This window comes from Antedon bifida, chromosome 1, assembly GCF_963402885.1.
Source record: "Antedon bifida chromosome 1, ecAntBifi1.1, whole genome shotgun sequence".
Classification (NCBI taxonomy): domain Eukaryota; kingdom Metazoa; phylum Echinodermata; class Crinoidea; order Comatulida; family Antedonidae; genus Antedon; species Antedon bifida.
In genome coordinates, this window is record NC_136226.1 from 31,286,247 (window position 1) to 31,308,185 (window position 21,939).

A 21,939-nucleotide genomic window follows, 5' to 3' on the forward strand; every position below is an offset into this window, starting at 1 on the left:
TTAGTATACAGTATTTTGGATACAAAGTATATTTATTCCTCAATATCCAATATGCTCTGGAACAATACATTTTAGGATGATAACCTAACATTTGGTGTACAAGGTTCCAAAGATTCTAATATTCTAAAGCTCTGTCCACACTATCAAATAAAAAAAAGTGTAACGTGCCCAAATATGGTAATGATATGACATCATCATGTCAATATATGGGCACATCACATTTTTTATCACATAAAGTTTGATAGTGTAGACAGCTTAATAGCATTCCATCAGCCCTACCTATATAATGTGCATGTAATTTAACAATTAATTACACATAAATATGTTATATTAATACTACTACTTACTATTAATATAATTTGCACCAGCCATCAAACAAATAGTATTTTGTTACCCAACATAATAACAGCCATCATCTTCAATAAATTCATTGAAGCGGTGTTTAAAAAATATAGTTTTCCCCGTCATAATAGTTACCCATGATAACATAGATATTCAATTTCTTAATAATTTTAATAAACAATTACAGTATTACAATATATATATATATTATATTAACCTTTTATCACATTTGTACCCTTAACCTCTGTCTACACTATCAAACTTTATGTGACAAAAAAATGTGATGTACCCAAATATAGACATGATGATGTCATATCACTACCATGTTTGGGCATATCACTACCATATATGGGCATTTGTCGAACTAATTTGGATAGTGTAGACAGAGCTTTAAAGAATACAATAATTAACATCACTAGGTATACATTTATACTAGCATTTCATAACCCAACATATTGGGTTATAGATATGATGTAACATCTACTGTTGATTGTTGATAGGTACAGCAACCTTAAATTCTGTAAGATTACCTGAAATCATCACTACTGAACATTCCCTAAAAAAAAAAACAATTTAAAGGTTATAAATATTATTTATACTTATCTTTTGTATGGATTATTGAGGGAAAAAGCGGCAAAACAAAAGAGATTTAAAGATGTATTGTCCCCTAACAAAAAATCTTAATTTTCATTTGATGAATATGCCATTTTAATGTCACTTATAGTTATCCACTTTGACCGAAAATTGGATAGAAAAAATGTATTTACCTGAAAAAATTGTAATTTAAAACAAAAAATAGTCAATTGGCTGCCAGTGCCAGCCTTATGTTTTTGGTTGCATTCAAGCATTTATTTTGTCATTTATAAGTGAAAATAGTTTTTTTTTTCAACGGATGTGATTAACTTTATTAAAACTACAAAATAACCTATACTATTCAAAGTCTGATTTCATTAATTTTCATTTTTCATGCTTTTGGGGGACAATACAAGATTTAAAATATAATTTACTGTACCTTAGCCCTTCTTAAAATGGAGTCTTTACTTGGATCATATGGACTGTCTTTAGAGGGTATCTCAAGTACTGCAGGAATTGGTTCTGTGTGGTTGTCAATTACATGTCGTATTAGCTCAGCAAAATTCTGATTTATTAAGATAATTGCTATGTCCTGACGGGCAAGAAAGGTCTTGAAACTGTCTTCAATTTCACTTACACTTGTATCTGAAAGTAATTTGAATTTACTATTACTTACTGTATTATTATCATTATTATTCAACTTCAAACAAACAATCAATTAAAAAGAGTACCCTTTTCAATGACTTTGAAATTTGGTTGTCTGCTTTTGTTCATTTCACCAATTCCACCAAGTAGAAAACCGGTGCAGGTGTCCTGAAAGTAAATATTAATTTTTATAAATGTAATTAAAAATCAAATTAACTAAATACATTTGAAAAAATAGTACATCATCAAATTATTGAAAAGAGAACTAAGTTCTCAGTAATATTTAAATAAAAAATAAATATTAAAAAAAATAATGTAATATCTATCATTAAAAAATATTTTAGCCTTTATTTGAACGTTAATAACTAATATTTAATATACATTTAGTTTTTAATTAAAAACACAAAACTACATGTTAGTCTAGGCCTAGCGAACTAACTGCAGGGCCCTGGTACGAGAGACCTGCCGACACCCTCTCCTCTCTGCTGGTGCGGCGAAAAGTTACGGGTAGGCCTACGTCGTCGTCGAAGGATGGGCCTAGCCTAGGCCCCTAGGTTTCTAGTTAAAAATCCAAAGCATCTAGTACTGATATAACATTAGGAAATATATGCTACAATATATAAAGCTTACTTCATCTCCAATTACGGCAAGTAAACGTCCTTTTTGTGATGAATGAGCCATTATTTATTTGTGTTTTTAGGCCTAGGCTAGTGTAATGTATTTTTTTTCGACACCACCCCACCAACGATCACATATCACGTGAAAATTATAATTATGAATTAAAACACACAGTAATAAAAATTACTAAATAATTCAATTATTCTACAATAAAAATGTTTAATTTAATTGAAATGCTAAAATATTATTTAAATTGCCAAAATTGAGTACTATGTTTTCTAATCGCTGACATAATAAACCTAAATTGAAGAATACAAGTTATGTTCTTTACACTTCCGGGTCGTCTGCTAACATAACTTTTTAGAAATGAATCAGGTTATTTCAGCTTACCTTCCAAATGTACTGGTAAAAGATAATTAAAATACATGTAAACATACCATCATTGTGCTATTCTATGAAATCCTGCCTTGAGTAAGTATACATTTTCGGAAATAATAATAAAATTGATGCAATTATTTTAACTCTTTTCTCTAATTTTCCTCCCACCACCAGCAGATGTATACTGTACTTCACTCTCCACAACACAATGGTCCACCCACTCTCTCGTACCAGCTGTCAACATCCTGCATCCTCTACAAATTCTTCTCTAAGCAGTTTAGCCTGTCAACTGGCCTAACAAGCTTGGAGACTTAGTGAATATACTGTATATTGCTGGTCCTTTTCACTTCTAAATCTAATTATAATATTAATTATTATTAATAACATTAATAAATGTGATTAGTTATAACTGTTAAATTAGGATGTTTTCCCCCAGCCAATTTTTTGAACAAATTTATTAAATATTTTTGGCATACAAACTCTGAACATGCAGGCATGAAATTTAATGAAAGTGGCCAATCAATAATTAAACCCAATGACAATGTACATTACATACCGATGTGCAAGTAAGTCTACTTCATAACGCGCCATATCATTATATTAAACGCAAGTTACTGTTTGTTTTCCATTACACAGAAATTAAAGATGCCTCTAATAGAAGGAATTGGTGATGAAGTGACAATAGTCATGTCCATCCTCCTTCTGGTCATCACGATGACCATAGCATGGATCTCAACATTGGTATCGGAACGTCCTACAACCTCGTTGACCTTCACACGAAATGAGTATCTTGATCAAGACCTCATCCAGGAAGATGAACTGCCAGAAGAAGTTTATAATGAAATTGACAACAATGCACCAGACAATGCTACAGACAACAATGCAGCAGACATCAATGCAGCAGAAATCAACCATGAGGTTGAGAATATTTCCCCTGGTGAAGGGGTCACGGAATCTGATGTCTTAAATGACCCTGATACGACATCATTGCCTGATATTCCACAGGACACAAACCTCATTAATGATCAAAACTCTGAAGAATGCTTAGAAAGTAATCAGAATAATGAGGTACTGCCAAGTATGGACAGCAGTTGTGAAAAAGACTCAAACGAATCAAATAAAACGGAAGAATGTAACAAAGTGGATTCAGCTAGTGGTAAATCTGAAATTAAACAGGAGGAGGATATACCATCTGAACACATAGATTCAACTTTCTTAGAACCTAATAATATATCAATTGATAATGATAATGATGTTGTTGAAGAGATTCGTATTAGGTTGAAATTTTTAAATGAAAGTGAACGAACTGTTGATGTTAATCCGAATGTCACACTATCACAATTCAAAAGGTAACATCATAAATTACTTTCTATCTCTAAAGTTTTTACTTGCAGTTTTAATGTTAGCTGGGGTTCCAGACAGAGTTTTGCCTTAATATTAGTAAAAAGATAAATATTTTGGCACATATGGCGTTTCATATGTATACTACTTGAGCTTGTATACAAACATCGAAAAGCCTCAAAATAACCACAGACTTGGGGAAGTCTACTTTACTGTTTATGACTAAACAAAAAAGATTCAGGAATTTTATTTACCATAGTACGTTGACCCCAATGACGGAAATAAAAACAATTGTATCGTTTTTAGGATTCAACTAGACAATACATTTCTTTGGTTGCTTCACTGATTTTGCTCTAAAGCCTCTGTTTACACTATCAAACTAGTTTGACAATAAAAGTGTGATGTGCCTAAATATGGTAGTGATATGACATCATCATGTCCATATATGGTTACATCACATTTTTTTTTCATATAAAATTTGATAGTGTAGACAGAGATTTGGATTTCAATTAAACCCTTAAATGACATTTTTTGTTTTCTTTACAGAGATGCATTTGTTGAAGAGATTAGTCAAGGATTAACATTACGTCTGATATTAAATGGCCACATATTACAGGACGACCAAAAGACACTCTCTCAACTTAACATCAACAATAACTGTGTAATACACTGCCAAATCCTAGAGGCACGTACGACGACAAATGCTGCACCCATTGTCAATAACTCCGAACTAGATATAGGTCAAATTATGATTCCAATGTTTGCGGTCCTCTTAGGTTTAGTATGGTATGTCAGGTTAGAATATAGACACCTATTTACTGCTACTTCCACCCTATCTTTGCTTGGTGTTAGTGTCTTGTTCTTCTTGGCTGTCTTAGCTTCATGGAGATCTTAATTTAAGAACATTATATAAAGCTCTGTCTATACTATCAAAGTTTATGTGACAAAAATATGTGATGTGCCCATATATGGATATGATATTATCATATCACTACCATATTTGAGCACATCACACATCATATAGTACTGTACCCCTTTCATGTTGCCTATGCAAAACTCACCTGCGGTTTGCATAATGTGCACTTCAGTGTGTGTAAACTCTTACAGTAAGCCATGTGTTGGTATACAGTAAGGCAACTTGACTTGTTATCCTTATAATCAATTTACACGGACGAGCGATTATGGTAAGTGGAAAACCGCATAGCTTGTCCCACTCAGCGTTTTGCGTAAATGGTCATAAGAAATAACATAGATTCAACACTTCTATTACCGTTGCCTCTCATCTGTAAATAAATTGCCCTTTACACACCAAGCCCTAAAGAAATCATGATAAAATTGTGAGTTTTTAAAAACGTTAATGCTAATTTTGTTTGTAAATTTATACCCGATAAAATAATGTTGCCAAAGACGTAAACAAATATCTTTAAACAAAGACTAGTTCTTTTAGTATTTAAGTTTACAAATGCTAATCATACATATATTTAAAGGACGGCTCATCCTTTTACTTAAAGGACAACCTGACCGAGGACCATATTTTTACAACATATTAGGGATGTACATATGATTTCAGAACAATCGCAAGATTAAGGATATCACTGCACGCGCTTGCCTTAATCTCGCGATGGTTCTGCAATCATATGTACGTCCCTAATACGTTGTTAAAATATGGTCCTCGGTCAGGTTGTCCTTTAAGTATGTATTTATGCATTATTGCAACTTTGTGTTTTTAAATATTCATTGTGTATTATATCCATAGATAAGTGCATTTCATATACAGTATATATTTATTTTCAAACATTTTAACTCGCAAAAAAAAAAAAAACAATTACAGCAAATGGATGCGATACAATGCAATAACTTTACTTTATTTGATTTAAGCTTGCTTTCCACTTGGATGAAACTTAAGGACATAACCGGTCCACAAGTAATTTGACCAATCATGACACAATGGGACATTCGAACCGTCGATCGTGATTGGTCAACTCACTGGCGTGTCCAAGCTTTATGCATGATTTTTTACTTTTTTGAATGTATCTGTAACATTCAATAAAACTGCACAAACCCCAGACTTTTTGTGCAATTGACTAAATATGTTGTTTATTTCTTTTATTTCGTATTGGTATTTACATTTTATCATGATTTTATTAGTCAACAGTTAAGGAAATTGAGATCAGGCTCTTTACAAACCTATGACAGCAACGGTGCCTATCATGATCACCACACCGGGAGATGATCCTCTACTCTCTTTAAATAGTGTACATTGTATTTACACAAGAATAACAGCTTTACATTCCATCCGAATGACAATCTCTGTACGGTCAAAATTAAAAAATGACACTATAAACATTACTTGACCAATTCAACTTTAATAGAATATCAATGTGCTACATAATTTAATTTAAAGCTTATTGGAATGAAACTAACACAATCATTTTACAGGAATAATATAAATGACATTAAAAGCAAAGTTCAATCATTACCCTTTGACCTTGAGAGGTCATCAGCCATTTAGGTCAACAAAGTCAAAATGTTAACAAACTCATAATATGGAAAGGAAAGGGCACATATCTCAACTATAGAGGGTGCACTTTACCTAAAAAATGTTTTAATGTACATTTTAAAATGATTATTTCATACTTAAATATACATGCAATATTACTTTTGTAAACGAATCCAAATATTTGAATATTATTAAGAGTGAATTGCTTCTTTTATTAACAAATTCTTACCAAATTCACAAAAATAGTAATTATGCAATTTACAAGTATTGGAATACTTTTGAGGTGTTTTTCCAAAATACAACACACACTGATCAATAATTTATGGTTTTAGCCGCCAGGGAAGATCTCCCTCCCCTGGTTTTAGCACACAGTAAAGAACAAGCCTCTCATAGGCCAGTTAATTGCGTTAAATGGCATTACAATATGAGTGTGACCAGAGTTTTCCATTGCAAGATTGTGATCCAGAATTTATATTATAAGACGGGTGCTTTTATTGTTTCCATCCGAACACAGGAATAGCCCCTTTCAACATGGAGTTTATGTTACATCATCATTTATCAGCTTTTAAGATATTTCTGCATAAATTACTTTACAGCACCAATTACATAAGGATGTAAAATATGTTTATTTTATTAATACTAATATATATATAGGCTATCTTAAGGACGGTTTTTGATTTTTAAAACTTTTATTAATTTTTTTATTTTCAGGAAATATTTGTGTAATGTTGTTTTTACCTATTGCAATTTAATATTTTAATTTGTATGAAATGAAAATTAGTTACAGTGGTTCTAGTTTGGTACTGTGGTAGTTTGTGTCTATTAAATATAATAATAATGTAGAGACCATGGGGGAACTGACTGTAAAATGGCCTTTCATCTACCACTTCTTTCATCTACCACAACCTTTTACAACTCTGTACTAAGAGTGTGCGTTGTAACTCATAAATAGAGGGTGCTTCACAAAAAAGTGAATGGCTTTAAAAAAATAGTTTGCAAGAATGACTACATACTTTTAGTAAATATGTCAATATAATAGCACACAACTCTCAGGTACCTGAATTTGGAAATATTTAAAATTAAACAATACAATTTGCATAGAAACCATTTTGACAAAATTTATAGGCAATTTTGTTTGCAAATTTCACTAGCCTACAATATTATAATAGAAAACCAACTTAGAAATGAGTTAAAATAATACTTTCATGCGTTTAATTTGAGTTCTACTTGAGTGACTCGGTAATTCAACTAGCCCATGCAGTCTGCCACGCACTTGTTAAATTAGCCAACAAGACAGTGATCTCAATTTTAAACCCTAGTATCCCATGTATATTTATCAAAGGTGGTGGGGCAGAATAGTTGGGCTGGGGAAGTTAAATACCAACTTAAAATTTTCACACTAAAGAATCAGTTTCCCACATTAATCAAGGAAAGGTGTTTTTATATCAAAGATATATATCAATTTCCATATATTATAATTATCTACTATATTAATATTTCAGAATAAACTGTTTCTAATTTAGGCACACTTGTTTAGTAAGGGAACTACATACTTCTTTACATTACAGGAATAACCTGTATATAAGTAATAAAAAATTAGATTTAAATTTAAAGGAAAATATAAAATCTAAAGCAATGAGAATTTGTCATGCCTTTTTTAAAATCAATTCTTCCACTATTTTGTTTTTAAAGAAAACTAAGTAGCAATTTCTGGACGTCTCTGATTGTTTTAATAAAGATACCTTTTATATTTAAAATAAAAATAAAATTAAAATTTTAGATATATATGGTTGCTATGTATGATAAATGCTGCTTAATTTGCTTTTAATTCATTGGCAATTACTAAATGAATTGCTTTCAATTTTAGGCAAGTTTTCACTTAATACAAACACAATAAAATAAGTTAAATGCAATATGGCCACCACAGATCAGCAACAGGACAATAATATCCAGTTAACTACATAGTTTAGAATAGCTAGCTACAAGACTGGAAAGCTAACACATTCTAAACATATTCTGAGCTAAATATACTAAACAATTAATATCAAAATGTAATTTAAAAAAAAACTATGAATAGAAGTATGTATTATTTTATAATTTGATAAAATCATAGAGAAAAGGAATTAAAAATTTATGTTATGTACAATTTGAGTATAGATAATACCTCAGAGTAACATGATGTTTCAATTCTTTTCCTGTAACACAGACCTATTTTTAAAAAAACAGCTAAATTTACTTTGCTCTGCACAAAAATCGCTGGATTACTAAGGCTATCTAAACTTTATCAACATAGTTTGAGGGCAGCATCCCTGTTCGACCTGTACTCTCGACAGTTCCCGTCATCCATCCATCGTCTATGATCTCTGGGTTGATGATGAAATCACCCTCCGTAAACGATACTTCATCATGGTCTGCAGCAGTGTAGTCGTAAAGTGCAACGTATCTCGTACTTCCCTGAACAAATAACAAAATGTATAGAAAAAGTTATAGTCTATAAACAATGGTTGATGAGACTAGCATAGGTGTTTAGCACCTGTTTGGTCTTTCCTTGCCTTTTATATTTGGTTTGTCTTCTTTGTATTGTATATGGCAGAAATTGAATAAATAAATAAATAAATAAATAAATAAATTTCACAAAAGCAACAAGTTTTTCTCATTTTACAAACATGGTTTAATATCTGTACAAAATTGAGTTGTAACCATGAGGTTTGTTCACGCTAAATTATTTATTTATAGTGAGTGGCCGAGACAGTGGAACCATAATCACGTAGCCATAACATTGGCAAGGGTTCGAGGCTCACTCGCTTTATGGTTCTGGTGGTAGAACGAGTCTTCTCGGATAAGGACTATAAATTGTAGGTCCAATGTACACATCTAGCTCATGTGCACTTTAAAGAACCTAGTAGATCTTTCGAGATGAGTAGGGAGTTACCCCGGTGTACTAATACACTCACATATCATAACTGGGCCCTCTGGGAGACCAGTCTGAAGAGGTCACCCACTAGTAAGTATAAATAAATAATAACTAACTACTGTACCGCTAGGATTTGGCTTCATAGACCAGTTATCGCTAACTCTGGTGGGGTAGGTCACCTACATGCCCATCGAGGGAGGGAAATGTTGATAGATTGTATTCTTACCTGTACAGGAGCATGACCTCCAGCCTGTGGATATCCTACTGCAGGTTGATGTGCTATAAATAGAATATAAATAAAAGTTAAGACAGGTTTGGTCAAATGTAGGTATAACAATCCTTTAAAAAAAAATACAAATTCAATTCTATCTAAAAATTGGATTACAAAAAAATTATACAAAATAAATTATTAAATGTTAAAATGTGATTTTATATCGTTAAAATGTGATTTTATATCTTTAATATGTGTTAAATTAAATTAGACTTAATTAACTTTACTAATGAGAAAATAAATTGAACAAATTTTGTTATTTTAGTTAAATCAAAATACTATGTTTAATTTAAAAAAAAAAAAGTTAATACATCAGATTAATAAACATACAACTGAAACTAATAATAGGACGACAACAAAATAATGGGACATGCTTTTTAAAAAATCAAATCATTCAACATTAAAGACTGTCAAAGAATATCTTGGAACACTCCATAAAGTCAACCATTTAGAAGCTAACGATTTCAACATTATCAATACAGTCTGTATTGGCAGAGTCTAGAGAGCAACCATTCCACATTCTCAATACAGTCTGTATTGGCAGAGTCTAGACAGCAACCATTCCACATTCTCAATACAGCCTGTATTGGCAGAGTCTAGAGAGCAACCATTCCACATTCTCAATACAGTCTGTATTGGCAGAGTCCAGAGAGCAACCATTCCACATTCTCAATACAGTCTGTACCAGCAGAGTCTATAGACCAACCATCTCATTTTTTAACAAATCTAATTTTGGACATAGTTATTGCAATTCAAAACGCATACACAAAAAACTAAATTGATATTCACCCATGCTTTTTAAAAAATTAGTTGAAATATCAAATTTGATATTAAAGTAAATATTATTTACAAAACGATACCACTGGGATAAAACATAATACGACAATGAATTATTTTATTTTTAATGAAAATAAATAAAACAGAAATTAATAATGTATCTACAGTAAAAATATTATAATGTATTATGTAAACATCAAAAGAAAACCTATAAAATTATTAAAATATTTCTTATTATTATAATACCTACGGATGGTGTATACATTCAACTAACCTAATAAACAGATTTAATCAAAGAAGTATGTAAACAATCAAAGAAGTATGTAAACAAACAAACAAGTATGTAAACAAATAAACAAGTATGTAAACAAACAAACATGTATGTAAACATACAAACAAACATGTTTTTAATGATATGATTTCTATGATGAATGTAATGTTATTTAAACAATGTTTCAACAATAACACTACAGTACTAAGACAAAGACAATGTTATACATTTTTTGCTGTCAACCACTCATTAAATATTTTCCCCCAAAAAATTGAAAAAATGAACAACAATTCATTCACCACCCCCACCCCCACCACCCCCTTGACTGTCGAATATCAATGCCATAACAAAAATACAAAATTTATATTATTACACTATTAGGCATCTATTCAGAATTTTAATGGGGGTTAAATGAAGGAGTTTAAAGGTGGTAATATTTTAAGTCATAATACTACTTGTGTGAGATATAGAGGTTGTCAAATCTGGGTCAATAGGTCAAATCTGGGTCAATAGGGCAAATACTGACCAAGATATAAATACATAAACACTTAAAATAAGCTACCTTAAATAGCATTAATATAAGTATAATCTATATGACCTATATTAGTATTAAGGACAAATAAAATATTTACAAACTCTTAAACATAACAATACTAAAATTTCAATTCCACACTCTATTATTTATATATACAATTATTTACAGAATGTTATTTAGTCTTTATTATTAACATATAAAAACATGAAATCAATTTGATTAAAACATTATTTATCAAGTTAATATAAAACATACTGTACTAGTAGTCTGGTAGCGTATTAAAAGAAATACAAGTTTAAAACCACTATTAATATTGTTTCAACGACTTATATACTAAAACACGCTTATTATTAAATTGTGACAAAGTCCACTACATAGCTGTTGGAGATAGTAGTCTTAGGGAAGAAGAGTGGTAGCCATTCATTTCAATATCAATTCATGCAATTGTCATGAAAATGATCACTCCATGCCGACATTGCAATCTATATCTTTATCACCGATACAAACACATAGCTTTTGATATAGGAAATTAAAATTTGATATTTTAATCTCAATTAAATACTTTGTTTTTGGTCAATAATATTAGGAATGATAATATCATAAGCTATCATTATCTGGTGAGTGGTATCCAGCTTGCTCTTGGTGGTGCACTTAGCGTACACTTTGTATTGCACTGGTTCCGCAAGACACATGTATATCATTTTAAAAACAGGGCAAAAAGTTCTGTTAGGTTTCTTTAAAATTGAAAACTCCAAAAAGTAAATCCAAGATTTTAATATCCCCAACCCCTTTCTGTGTTTATGACACATTTTCATCATGTGATCAAAAGCCATGTGATGCTGAAATGGATGTTTTGGCTAAAATCTATTCTAAATAGGTTATGAATATTCATCAGGTCATTCTAGCAACTGGCTCTTCAATCCTTTACACTTACCCCATTCATTGCCAATTGCTAGGTGCCAAGAAAACAATCAAGATTAAAAAAAAAACCAAAGAAAACATAAATGGTTTAATGCTACCCAAAATAAACTTCATATCCCATTTCATTTTATGATTTTAAAAAACTATATAAAATATATAAAAAATACACAAAATATTAATTGTCCAAAAAATGAAACAATAATGTAAAGAAATAATTTCTAAATGATATATATATTTTATAATTTGAATTAAAAAAATAGATAATTAAAATTAAATTGTTTTCTGTCTAACCTTCTTGGAGGTCTCGCATTGGATTATATTCAGCTGGTTCAGCAGGATTTGTATCAGTGCGAGATTCATCAGAAATCACAGGTATTGGTTCATCAGAAATCACAGTTGTTGGTTCATCAGAAATCACAGGTGTTGGTTCATCAAAAATCACAGTTGTTGGTTCATAAGAAATCACAGTCGTTTGTTCGACAGAAATCACAGATGTTGGTTCATCAGAAACCACAGGTGTTGGTTCATCAAAAATCACAGGTGTTGGTTCATCAGAAATCACAGGTGTTGGTTCGACAGAAATCACAGGTGTTGATTCGACAGAAATCACAGGTGTTGGTTTGACAGAAATCACAGGTGTTGGTTCATCAGAAATTACAGGAGTTGGTTCAACAGGCAGGGGTGTAATAGTAGAGGAATCAGGTTGTTCGAGAGGTGGAGTTTTATGATGAACTGTTATGAAAGATAAAACAATAAATAAATAATACACAACATATTTCCAACAGCCATCTCAATAATGAAATAGTAGGGAGATTAATACAAAATTTAAAAGATAAAATATCGGGAGAAAATGAGCCGGTCTACCAATACTAATCTCTTCACTAGAATTGTCTATTGTTAATCTGGTAAAATAAACATGAATTTGGACATTGAGCAAGTTCTCAGTACAGTATTTAATATTTACAATTTGGCCAGTATCACAACACTCGGCTAAGATACGATATTATTACTAGGGGTCTGTTTCTTTAAGAGTAATATTTGTTATAGATACTAACAGGCTGGTGGTACACAACAAGAAATATGATGACATTGTTAGTGTTCATGCACTATGCACACAAATCATTTTTTTTAGGAAGGTTATCGTTGAAAAATCAGACACAGTCTCAGAAGTGTTACAGAGGCCAGATTAGGTTTCTAATAAAAAATGTACAATTTGTGACATTATGGAAGTCATGAATGCCAAATGAAGGAACCTCCAGCAAAGATGCACAAACAGCAATAAAATAAATCTTTAAATTCTTTAAATATAAACACATAAGCTAGATTTAGTATAGATAAACACAGTATCAACATATTTGGTAGTTTTTCAGGTGAGAGGGAGTAATGTAGAAAGGTAGACGTTTTAATAAAAACAAGTAAATTTTTCTATACTGTAAAGTTACTATACAAAACAAACCACTACACAAACGAATATACCATATTTAAATAAGGTAACTGAGCTTTGACCTAGTAATGCATAAAACCTTAAAGAAAGACGTGTATTAAGACGACATGCAGAGTAGTAGCTATAACTACAGAATAAATGCACAAAATGATTAAAATATACACAATTTACACAGAATAGATAGTCATGCATAATAAATGGAGCAATCGGTTAAAAACAACACTTGGCATTGCAAATCACATGTTTCACACATTGCATCATGCAAATGTAGAAATAGCTGCCAATATATGACACTCTTATTTCTGTTTTTGTCAAACTAGTTTGATAGTGTAGACAGAGCTTTAGACATTTATCATTCAACATATTTATTTTGTTCTGTAAAAGATGAATTAAACAAATCAATAAAATTGAATAAGACCAATAAAACAATATAAATTTGTCATTTTGGTGATACCATTTCTATACTACTGATATGTTTAGTACATAGACTTGCCCACAAGTTTCTAGTTATTGTCTGTTTTATGTTGTTAATAGTATTCCTTTGACGTTTGTTCCTCAGTAGATGCCAGCTGCTCAAGTATACGTATGACATGCCATGTGTGCCAAAATTTAAGTTTATCTTTTTACTGAATCTTTATTTAGAGCCTAGACTACAGTAGTATATAGTGCAAATTAGTAGAATGCCAGCTGCTCAAGTATACGTATGACATGCCATGTGTGCCAAAATATCTTTTTACCTGAATCATTATTTAGAACCTAGACTAGTATAGTGTATTGAACTTCAGCAAAATCAAAAGGAAAAGTTTAACTCTGATGTTGAATAATATACTATCTCAAGATATCTAAAAAATATGAGCTTAGTAAAAATGGAAAAGAAAATATTTGGTCCTTCAAACTAAAAAAAAATCTTAATTAAAAATCAAATAATTATCAGGGAGGTCACCAGTTTTTGCACCACACTCTTCCTCCCCCACCCCCAATATTCCAAAGGGCTTTCATTATATATATTTAGCACAATATTCGTCTTCACAGGAAAATTAAAAGATAACAAGTAGGAAAACTTTCTACACATCAGGAAATTGATATTGTGAAATTGTGTAGGAAATAATAAAGTTATATTTAACATCATAATCTCTAAGTGGAAAACCAATTGTGTTCTATGCCGACTTTTACAACAATAATAACATATTGTGGCCAAACTGTGTAGCAATACATTCTTTACAAGAAATATTTCTTACAAAAAACGTTGCTCGACTTGTTGACGTAACAGTTTTAATTAATGTTCTTTCTTCAGAAATGATGATTATCATTGATCAATATCAATTATTTTTGTTTAACAATCAGTAGTAAACATTTTGGGAAACTTAAAACAAACAAACAACGGACAGTATAAGTTTTAACACTAAAAAAAAAACGCTAGACGCCGTAGAAACTACAGACCGAGCGTAGACGGCATGAAACGCAAATCAATCAAAATGACTCATCAAGTGGAAGCACCGGTGTTTAGACAACTGTAATTATGATTGTTGTGAGCTACTAACGTCTAGAAATTGATGATAAATCATGCATTAAATGAGATGTAAGTAAACTGAAATCAGTCAACACCTCCGCCTTCTCACCATCTATTGCCGATTAGTATTATGTGATAAAAGTCTCCATTTTGATACAAATTTCATGCTGATATCTTTAAAATTCAAAACGAAACAAAAGATATGGTATAGACCAAGTACAGTACTTGCAAAATGTGCACAATTACAAAAATTGTTTCACATTTATTGAAGCAATTTTTAAGGCTAATTTACACAGAAGAGCGGTAACGGTATGCGGAAAAGCCTTGTAAGATGTCCCACGTATAATATGTATATATCCTGAGCTGAAACCGCCCGTCTGCTCCGTGTTGCGTGTCAATGGTCATATGGAATAACATAGATTCTATATTTTTATTACCATTACAGCTCGTCTGTGTAAATTGGCCTTTAGTTTTACAGCTAATTGTGACAAAGAGTGAGTTCTGTGGGTGAAAATCAAAACCTCTAGGACCCATTTTAGATATCCCCACCCAAGTGCCTGCATACCTCCCCACCCAACAGTCTCTATTACAATCACCCCTCAGACAGCCTTCCCATCTTGGCATAGCTGTCAGTAACATATTAGGATAAGTAGCTATTTAAGCATATGATGATACAACATGAATATGTAATGTGCTTGGCAGTTACTTGGTTGATCTTTATAACTTTAATGTTATAGCATTTCCTGTCGACGATTTTTATTGATGCTATTTCCAGCTGTATGGACAAAGACTTGGGAATTATAGCCTGAAAACTAAACTCTCTTTTTGGAAACAAATATAACTTTTTGTAAACATTGATTAATGTTAATATATTTTAATTCCATTATTTATCCAACACCACCTAGTAATGTTATAATTATTATATTGTTTTCAGAATAGTTAAAGTATATAAATTTAGTATAATAAGTGATACATGTTAGTACAGTATTATATAATATATATAGTATAGCAAAATCCACACAAGTTTGCAACTAGTACAGAAATCATTAGTAATTATTGGAGAAACAAAGAGGAAGGGAGGAAAGGAGAGGGGAGGGGGAAGGTGGGGTCAAAGGTGAAACATGCTATACTCAACAAACATAGGATTTAATACAGTCATGCTCAGATTATATTTAGTACATGTACTCATCAATTATTTTAAACACATTTCTTACCATAATTTGAAGCCGGAACAGATGGACAAAGAAATAAAATGAAAATAATGAATAATATTGTTAAAACAGCACATATAAATTTATATCATGTTCAAACAAAATAAAAAAAAAAATTAATAATAATAATAACTGGTACTTGATATAGCGCATTATGCTGAAAGCCTCAATGCGCTTTACATTGACAGAAAAATTTAGAAAATGAAAAAAAAAATTTTAAAAAAATTATTATTATTTTATATTTTCAATGCAGGTGTTCCTCCAATTAAGGACATACTGTAACAAATTACAACAGATTGTTATATAAATTGATTTACAGCTGACATAAATTTTTACAAAAAAAAAAAAAAATTTTTTTTTAAAATGATTACTGTTTCAACGTCATTATAATGACAAATAAGATGGCTATACTAAAAAGTGAAAATAATAATTTAAATATGTAGGTAATAAATGATATATAATAAATCTAAATTAGCTTTCTTTTCTCTCACTAAAGATCATCTTGCAATTTCAAAGCGTTTTATTGAATTTCATTACCGCCTAATGTCATTCATCACTTACTTGGAGGTCAATTACCTTATATGGCAATGATACTGGCAAACACAGTACTGGGCTGTGATTGGCTGAGCTGCAAGGGGTGTGTTTTCCATCATAACTTGGATTTAGAGATCACAAGTAATGACACTACTGTGCTACACTTAATAATCTATCCACTAATACTTAAATACGTTATTGCCGCAAGCATAATATCAAACTGTATCAAGTTCAATATAAATTATTGTTTAACCTATATTAATAAATACTACAAAGGAGCTATTTATTGCCTTTGTTAATTTTAAAATAATGTCTAATAATAGTTAAACATGAAATTGACCAACAAAATATAAAAATGTAATTATTTACAAAAAAAGAATAATGGTAATAACAGCGGCTAATATACATAATAAAAATGATAACTGATTCATTTTAATAACTTAATTTGGTGTCTCAATTGACGCCAAGTTGGGATCTGTCCCATCAATTTAGTAACGTCCACTCTATTCAAATTAATTTCTTTTCTTTTTTTTTCTTATAAAATAAAATTATAATATTTACATTAACATAGGAAAGAAGGAGCTAGAAAAAAGTAATATACTTATTGAGTCCAGCCCATATATAACAGTTACAATATTGTAATAATGATAATAGGGCAATATAAATGTTTTTTTCCTTGTTTAAATCATTGAATGAACAATACCTAATCGAATAAAACCAAAAAATTAAAAAACATAAATTTACAGTAATAATTAATTTCATATCAAGAACATTTGAGCTTAATAATTTATAGGACTATCAATAACAAATGGTATGTTTACCTTTTTGTTGGTTTTTCGGCTTCTCTTGAGGCCGGTGAGCATTTTCAATCTCCCTCGTTTCAGCGTGACCATGGTAAACTAAGTTACTCTGTATCTTTGTATTTTTCATAGCTTTGTCTGTTAATGGGTCACTTTCCACTGATATCTTTTTACCCTTTTGTTCCTCTAAATCTTTGTGATATTGAACCTGTTAATATCAAAATGATTTACCTCAGTTACTGCAGTAAATGTAGTTCAATTATTGGGAATTATATGTTTGTGTATTGTGAAACAGTAACATAAATACTAGTATTCACCTCTCATTCTATACGTCCTTTTTTAAATTTTTTTTATTGAGAGTTTAAAGCTCTGTCTACACTACCAAACTTTATGTGACAAAAAAATGTGCCCAATGGTAGTGATTTGATGTCATTGAGTCGAAATATGGGCACATCACATTCTGTCATGAAGTTTGATAGTGTAGTACAGATCTGAAGTATAAATTTCTTATTAGAGTGGTTGGAAAAAATATGATTGAATTCACCGAATGGTTTCGCTTACAACTTTATCAATGAGATGTTCTTTAATTGCAAATAAGGACAATTTAACTCACATTACTGATGGTTTTAGTGTTTGCTTTCACTCTTCTGTTTTCTGGAGTATCAGCTACTTGAGTGAACTTAGTGGTTGGATAATGACTGTAAAATAAAAACAATTTATTGGTAACAGGTCAATGTTCAAAGGAGCAAATGTCCCAAATTAGAAGAATTTCATAATCAAATAGTCTTAAGATCTGTCTACACTATCAAACTAGTTTGACAAAAAAGTGTGACGTGCCCAAATATGGTAGAGTGATATGACATCATCATGTCCATATATGGGCACATCACATTTTTTGTCACATAAAGTTTGATAGTGTAGACAGAGCTTTACAATTAAGTAATATATATATAACATCAATAGATACATTAAAAGTATTATTACTCAGGTTGACACACTGTATTACATTTTAAGTTTTTATTTCAAATGACATTTAAAAGTGTACACTTAAATTTAAAGCATTCTTATATAAACTATTTATTTAATACTATAAATACAAGTATCATCAACGGCTGCTATCAAACATATGCGATGGATTACAATTCATGATAGGTGCATTCATCAACGTCACTAGCTGTCAAATTAATTACTGAATTACAGACAAGTACAATTAGAAATGTATATGCATTTCAAAAACTACTGTAATCATTTAAATCTCAAACTTTGCGTATAGATAGTTAGCACCATTTATACAGGATTCAAATTCAAATAATCTTTATTGCAATCTAAGTAAACAGTAAAAATTTTACATGGTATAAAATGAACATAAAGAACAGACAAGTATAAAATTGTATGATAAGGATACATAACATCTAAATACATATGGGAAAAAAAGGTAGAAAGGGAACAGGTACAAATTTAAGAAAGGTTAAAATTCAAATAAATCAGAAATATGTACATTGGATCTTGCACCCAACATACATAGAATTCAAACGGGTAATTTGATCATAATAATTAACGCTATATGAATCCTGATGGATATTAATAGGGCGTATCAAATACATTTTAATATGCACATACTTGCCTGAACTTAGTCAAGTGTTAAAAATAAATGGTCCAATTTATTAGTTATTTCTACATTTCTTTTAAAGAAATAATCAATTAAACTTAGACTTTAAGCTCTGTCTACACTAAAAAAGTATGCCCTAATATGGTAGGGATATTCCCAAATATGGTAGTGATATGGCATCATCATGTTATACAGTATGGGAACATCACATTTTTGTGGCACATAAAGTTTGATAGTGTAGACAGAGGTTTATAATTTTGAAATGCAGTAACCCACATTAAATGACCTTTCCTAGGTCAAGTACACAATCTTTGAATATCTACAACATATAATAATAATAATACCTGAATACAATGAATAAGTGCATAAAAAGACTTACGCATTGCAATATGGCTTTTTGCTATATCCTTTATAATTTTTCATTGTCAGTTTTGTGTTACAAATTTCACAGCTAAAACATCCCTTGTGCCAGATCTAAAGAAAGAGAATCATAAAAAATGCATTTTATACTTAAAATACTTCATCTCATTTAAATATTGACCAGTGGAACAGATTCTCTGCTGCAATGCAATTTGTTACGCAATTTTAAAAGAACTTCAAATTGCACAAGAAAAGCTGTTGGCCTACTTTCAGTGTTTTAATTTACTGTTATTTTAAAGGCAGAATCCCAGTGGTAAATTCACTCTGCACTCCGCCGCGCCGGCCAATAAAAAGTAAACTTCAATGGCCATTAGCAATAGGCCTAGTTGGAGTCAAGAAAATCCAATTTATCACAGAGATCCCGAAAACATAAAAAATAAAGAAAAGGGGCTAGGCCTAGGCTAAACATTCATTTTTAACAATATTAATTATTATTATTATTAATAAATATTAATGAATTAGGGCCAGTTTATATTATAAATATAGAGTTTTGTGTTCAATTGGTGATTCAAATGAACAATTAATAATTAACTAGGCCCTAATCATACATAATTGTTTAATAGTCTTATGTATCATGTATCATCCCCTATATTCATATCATAGCCTTGTGAAATCTTTCCTCATCATCATCCATCCAGCAACAGCCGCCACAATTCCTTCATCTACACCGCCCACCTACCTACCAATACCACCTTCAACGAGGAGGCCTAAAACTGAGTGGAGGAATCCGAAAGATGTCGATCACGCTTACCTGATCCAAGCATTTGAGCTGTTCCATCGAGTAAACAATACGAGTGCATCTTGCACATGGTTTACCACTCATAATGAATTTATTTGTATTGATGAACTTTGAATGTGAAACTCAACAGATAAATAACTAGCCGTTATGAAATTTAGTCCAAACTTGTTTTAATTCTCACACACAACAACTCGCAACCTCCGACGGAGATTGACACACGTACGACGTACACACACATAAAAGATGCAAACAAAAAATACCAACTAACTTCACTGAGAGGGCGACAAACCGAACGTAAAATCCACCAGAAATCTTTTATTAATAATATATATATATTTTAAATTAAGGTAGTATAATTACATAATATAAAGTAGATTATGTCCTGTTCTGTAAAAACAAAAATCGGCCTGAAAAAAATCTTCAGGGAAAAGACATATCGCTATAACTGATGAAATTATTGTCCATAAACAGATATTACTAAACACGGGTTTTTTATCGATAGAAAAAAAGTTGAGTATCAGTGTTGTCGGTACTAAATAGACACACTTTGAAGTATTCGTCATTAAGGTAAAATTATTTCTTGGCAAGATAAAACAAATTATATATAAAAACGTACAAAGTATGAAAAACAAAGTGTTAACCGTAAAATCATGAGTTGTGTTTGGCACAATTGATAATGAATTTATTAGGCTAATTTCGCTTCAATTAAAAAAAAATAATAGGCCTTAATTATACAGATAAGCATTGTTTTGCCAGACTAAACCTAGGATCATAACCTACACTCACTTTAACGACTCCATACGCTCAATTAAAGTTAAGTTTAACTTGAGCAAAGACACGAATATGATTTGCTCAAACGTAATCTTTCTTTTTTTAACTGTCAGTTGTGAAGATTTCCCAATATATTTTTCTTGGTCCACTTCATAGCACCAAGCCAATAAGTGACCCACTCACCTTGTCCAAAGCTCCTAATTTCTCAACAGGATATACCAGCTTCTTACACCGTGCGCACGGTACGCAACTCATTTTTACAGTGCTCGCGTTCCTCCTCCTGAGACCACAAAAATACGCAAAGTGTGCTAATGTTACCAGTTAGTCTGATCACAGGACTGGACCATCGCTGTGAAACACAGTATCCAAGCAGATAATGTTATTTGCTTTCGGTGTTTATTTTGTATTGTTTCACTAACAAGTTTATAATGTACTTTAAACTCCATGACTCAAAACTACCGCTATGTATTTTCATAAAATCCAATTTCGGTATCGCTTGCATAAGGCCAACATATTATTCGTTTCGCTGAAATTATTTATTATCAATTCATAGATATATTGAAAATGGATAGATGGATACTATTTTCGTTAATCATGTACCGGCACCGTCACAACATTTTTGTTAATTAATAACTAGTTTTCCCGGAATAAAGCAATATGCATATTCAATTTATTGATAATTAAGCTGCTGTAAAGCTCTGTCTACACTATCAAACTTTATGTGACGTAACAATTGTGATGTGCCCATATATGGACATGATGAATTCATATCAATACCATATGTAAGCATATCACTACCAGTATTTAGGCACACA

The 21,939-nt window shown here is 31.1% G+C and overlaps 4 protein-coding genes across 7 annotated transcripts in view; 2 read left to right on the forward strand and 2 right to left on the reverse strand.

The window, feature by feature from the left end:
- Window positions 1–21,939, forward strand: part of LOC144849713 (putative malate dehydrogenase 1B) — an 87,870-nt gene that overhangs the window by 1,637 nt on the left and 64,294 nt on the right. The gene's annotated exons all lie outside the window — the stretch shown is intronic.
- On the reverse strand, window positions 57–2,314 carry LOC144850218 (V-type proton ATPase subunit F-like). The gene is made up of 4 exons (XM_078707457.1): window positions 2,191–2,314; window positions 1,647–1,728; window positions 1,355–1,560; window positions 57–898 (listed from the first exon to the last, which is right to left on the reverse strand). The coding sequence occupies exons 1-4, from the start codon at window positions 2,239–2,241 to the stop codon at window positions 869–871; spliced, it is 369 nt and encodes a 122-aa protein (XP_078563583.1). The 5' UTR covers window positions 2,242–2,314; the 3' UTR covers window positions 57–868.
- On the forward strand, window positions 2,524–5,986 carry LOC144849998 (uncharacterized). Its single transcript, XM_078707153.1, has 3 exons — window positions 2,524–2,649; window positions 3,193–3,905; window positions 4,444–5,986. The coding sequence occupies exons 2-3, from the start codon at window positions 3,202–3,204 to the stop codon at window positions 4,790–4,792; spliced, it is 1,053 nt and encodes a 350-aa protein (XP_078563279.1). The 5' UTR covers window positions 2,524–2,649; window positions 3,193–3,201; the 3' UTR covers window positions 4,793–5,986.
- LOC144849957 (LIM and SH3 domain protein 1-like) lies at window positions 6,244–20,570 on the reverse strand. Of its 4 annotated transcripts, none has more exons than XR_013614033.1 (9): window positions 20,366–20,570; window positions 19,574–19,668; window positions 18,199–18,283; window positions 17,607–17,793; window positions 12,378–12,818; window positions 12,100–12,117; window positions 9,538–9,590; window positions 7,311–8,851; window positions 6,244–7,258 (listed from the first exon to the last, which is right to left on the reverse strand). XR_013614033.1 is itself a non-coding variant. In XM_078707117.1 (9 exons), exons 1-9 carry the CDS (start codon window positions 20,435–20,437, stop codon window positions 8,672–8,674), a joined length of 1,020 nt encoding a protein of 339 aa, XP_078563243.1. In that variant the 5' UTR covers window positions 20,438–20,570; the 3' UTR covers window positions 6,244–8,671. The 4 variants fall into 4 exon arrangements, 3 of the variants coding, with proteins under 3 accessions (XP_078563243.1, XP_078563223.1, XP_078563235.1); XM_078707117.1 differs by having other exon boundaries at window positions 6,244–8,851; window positions 12,378–12,650; window positions 12,762–12,818; XM_078707097.1 differs by having other exon boundaries at window positions 6,244–8,851.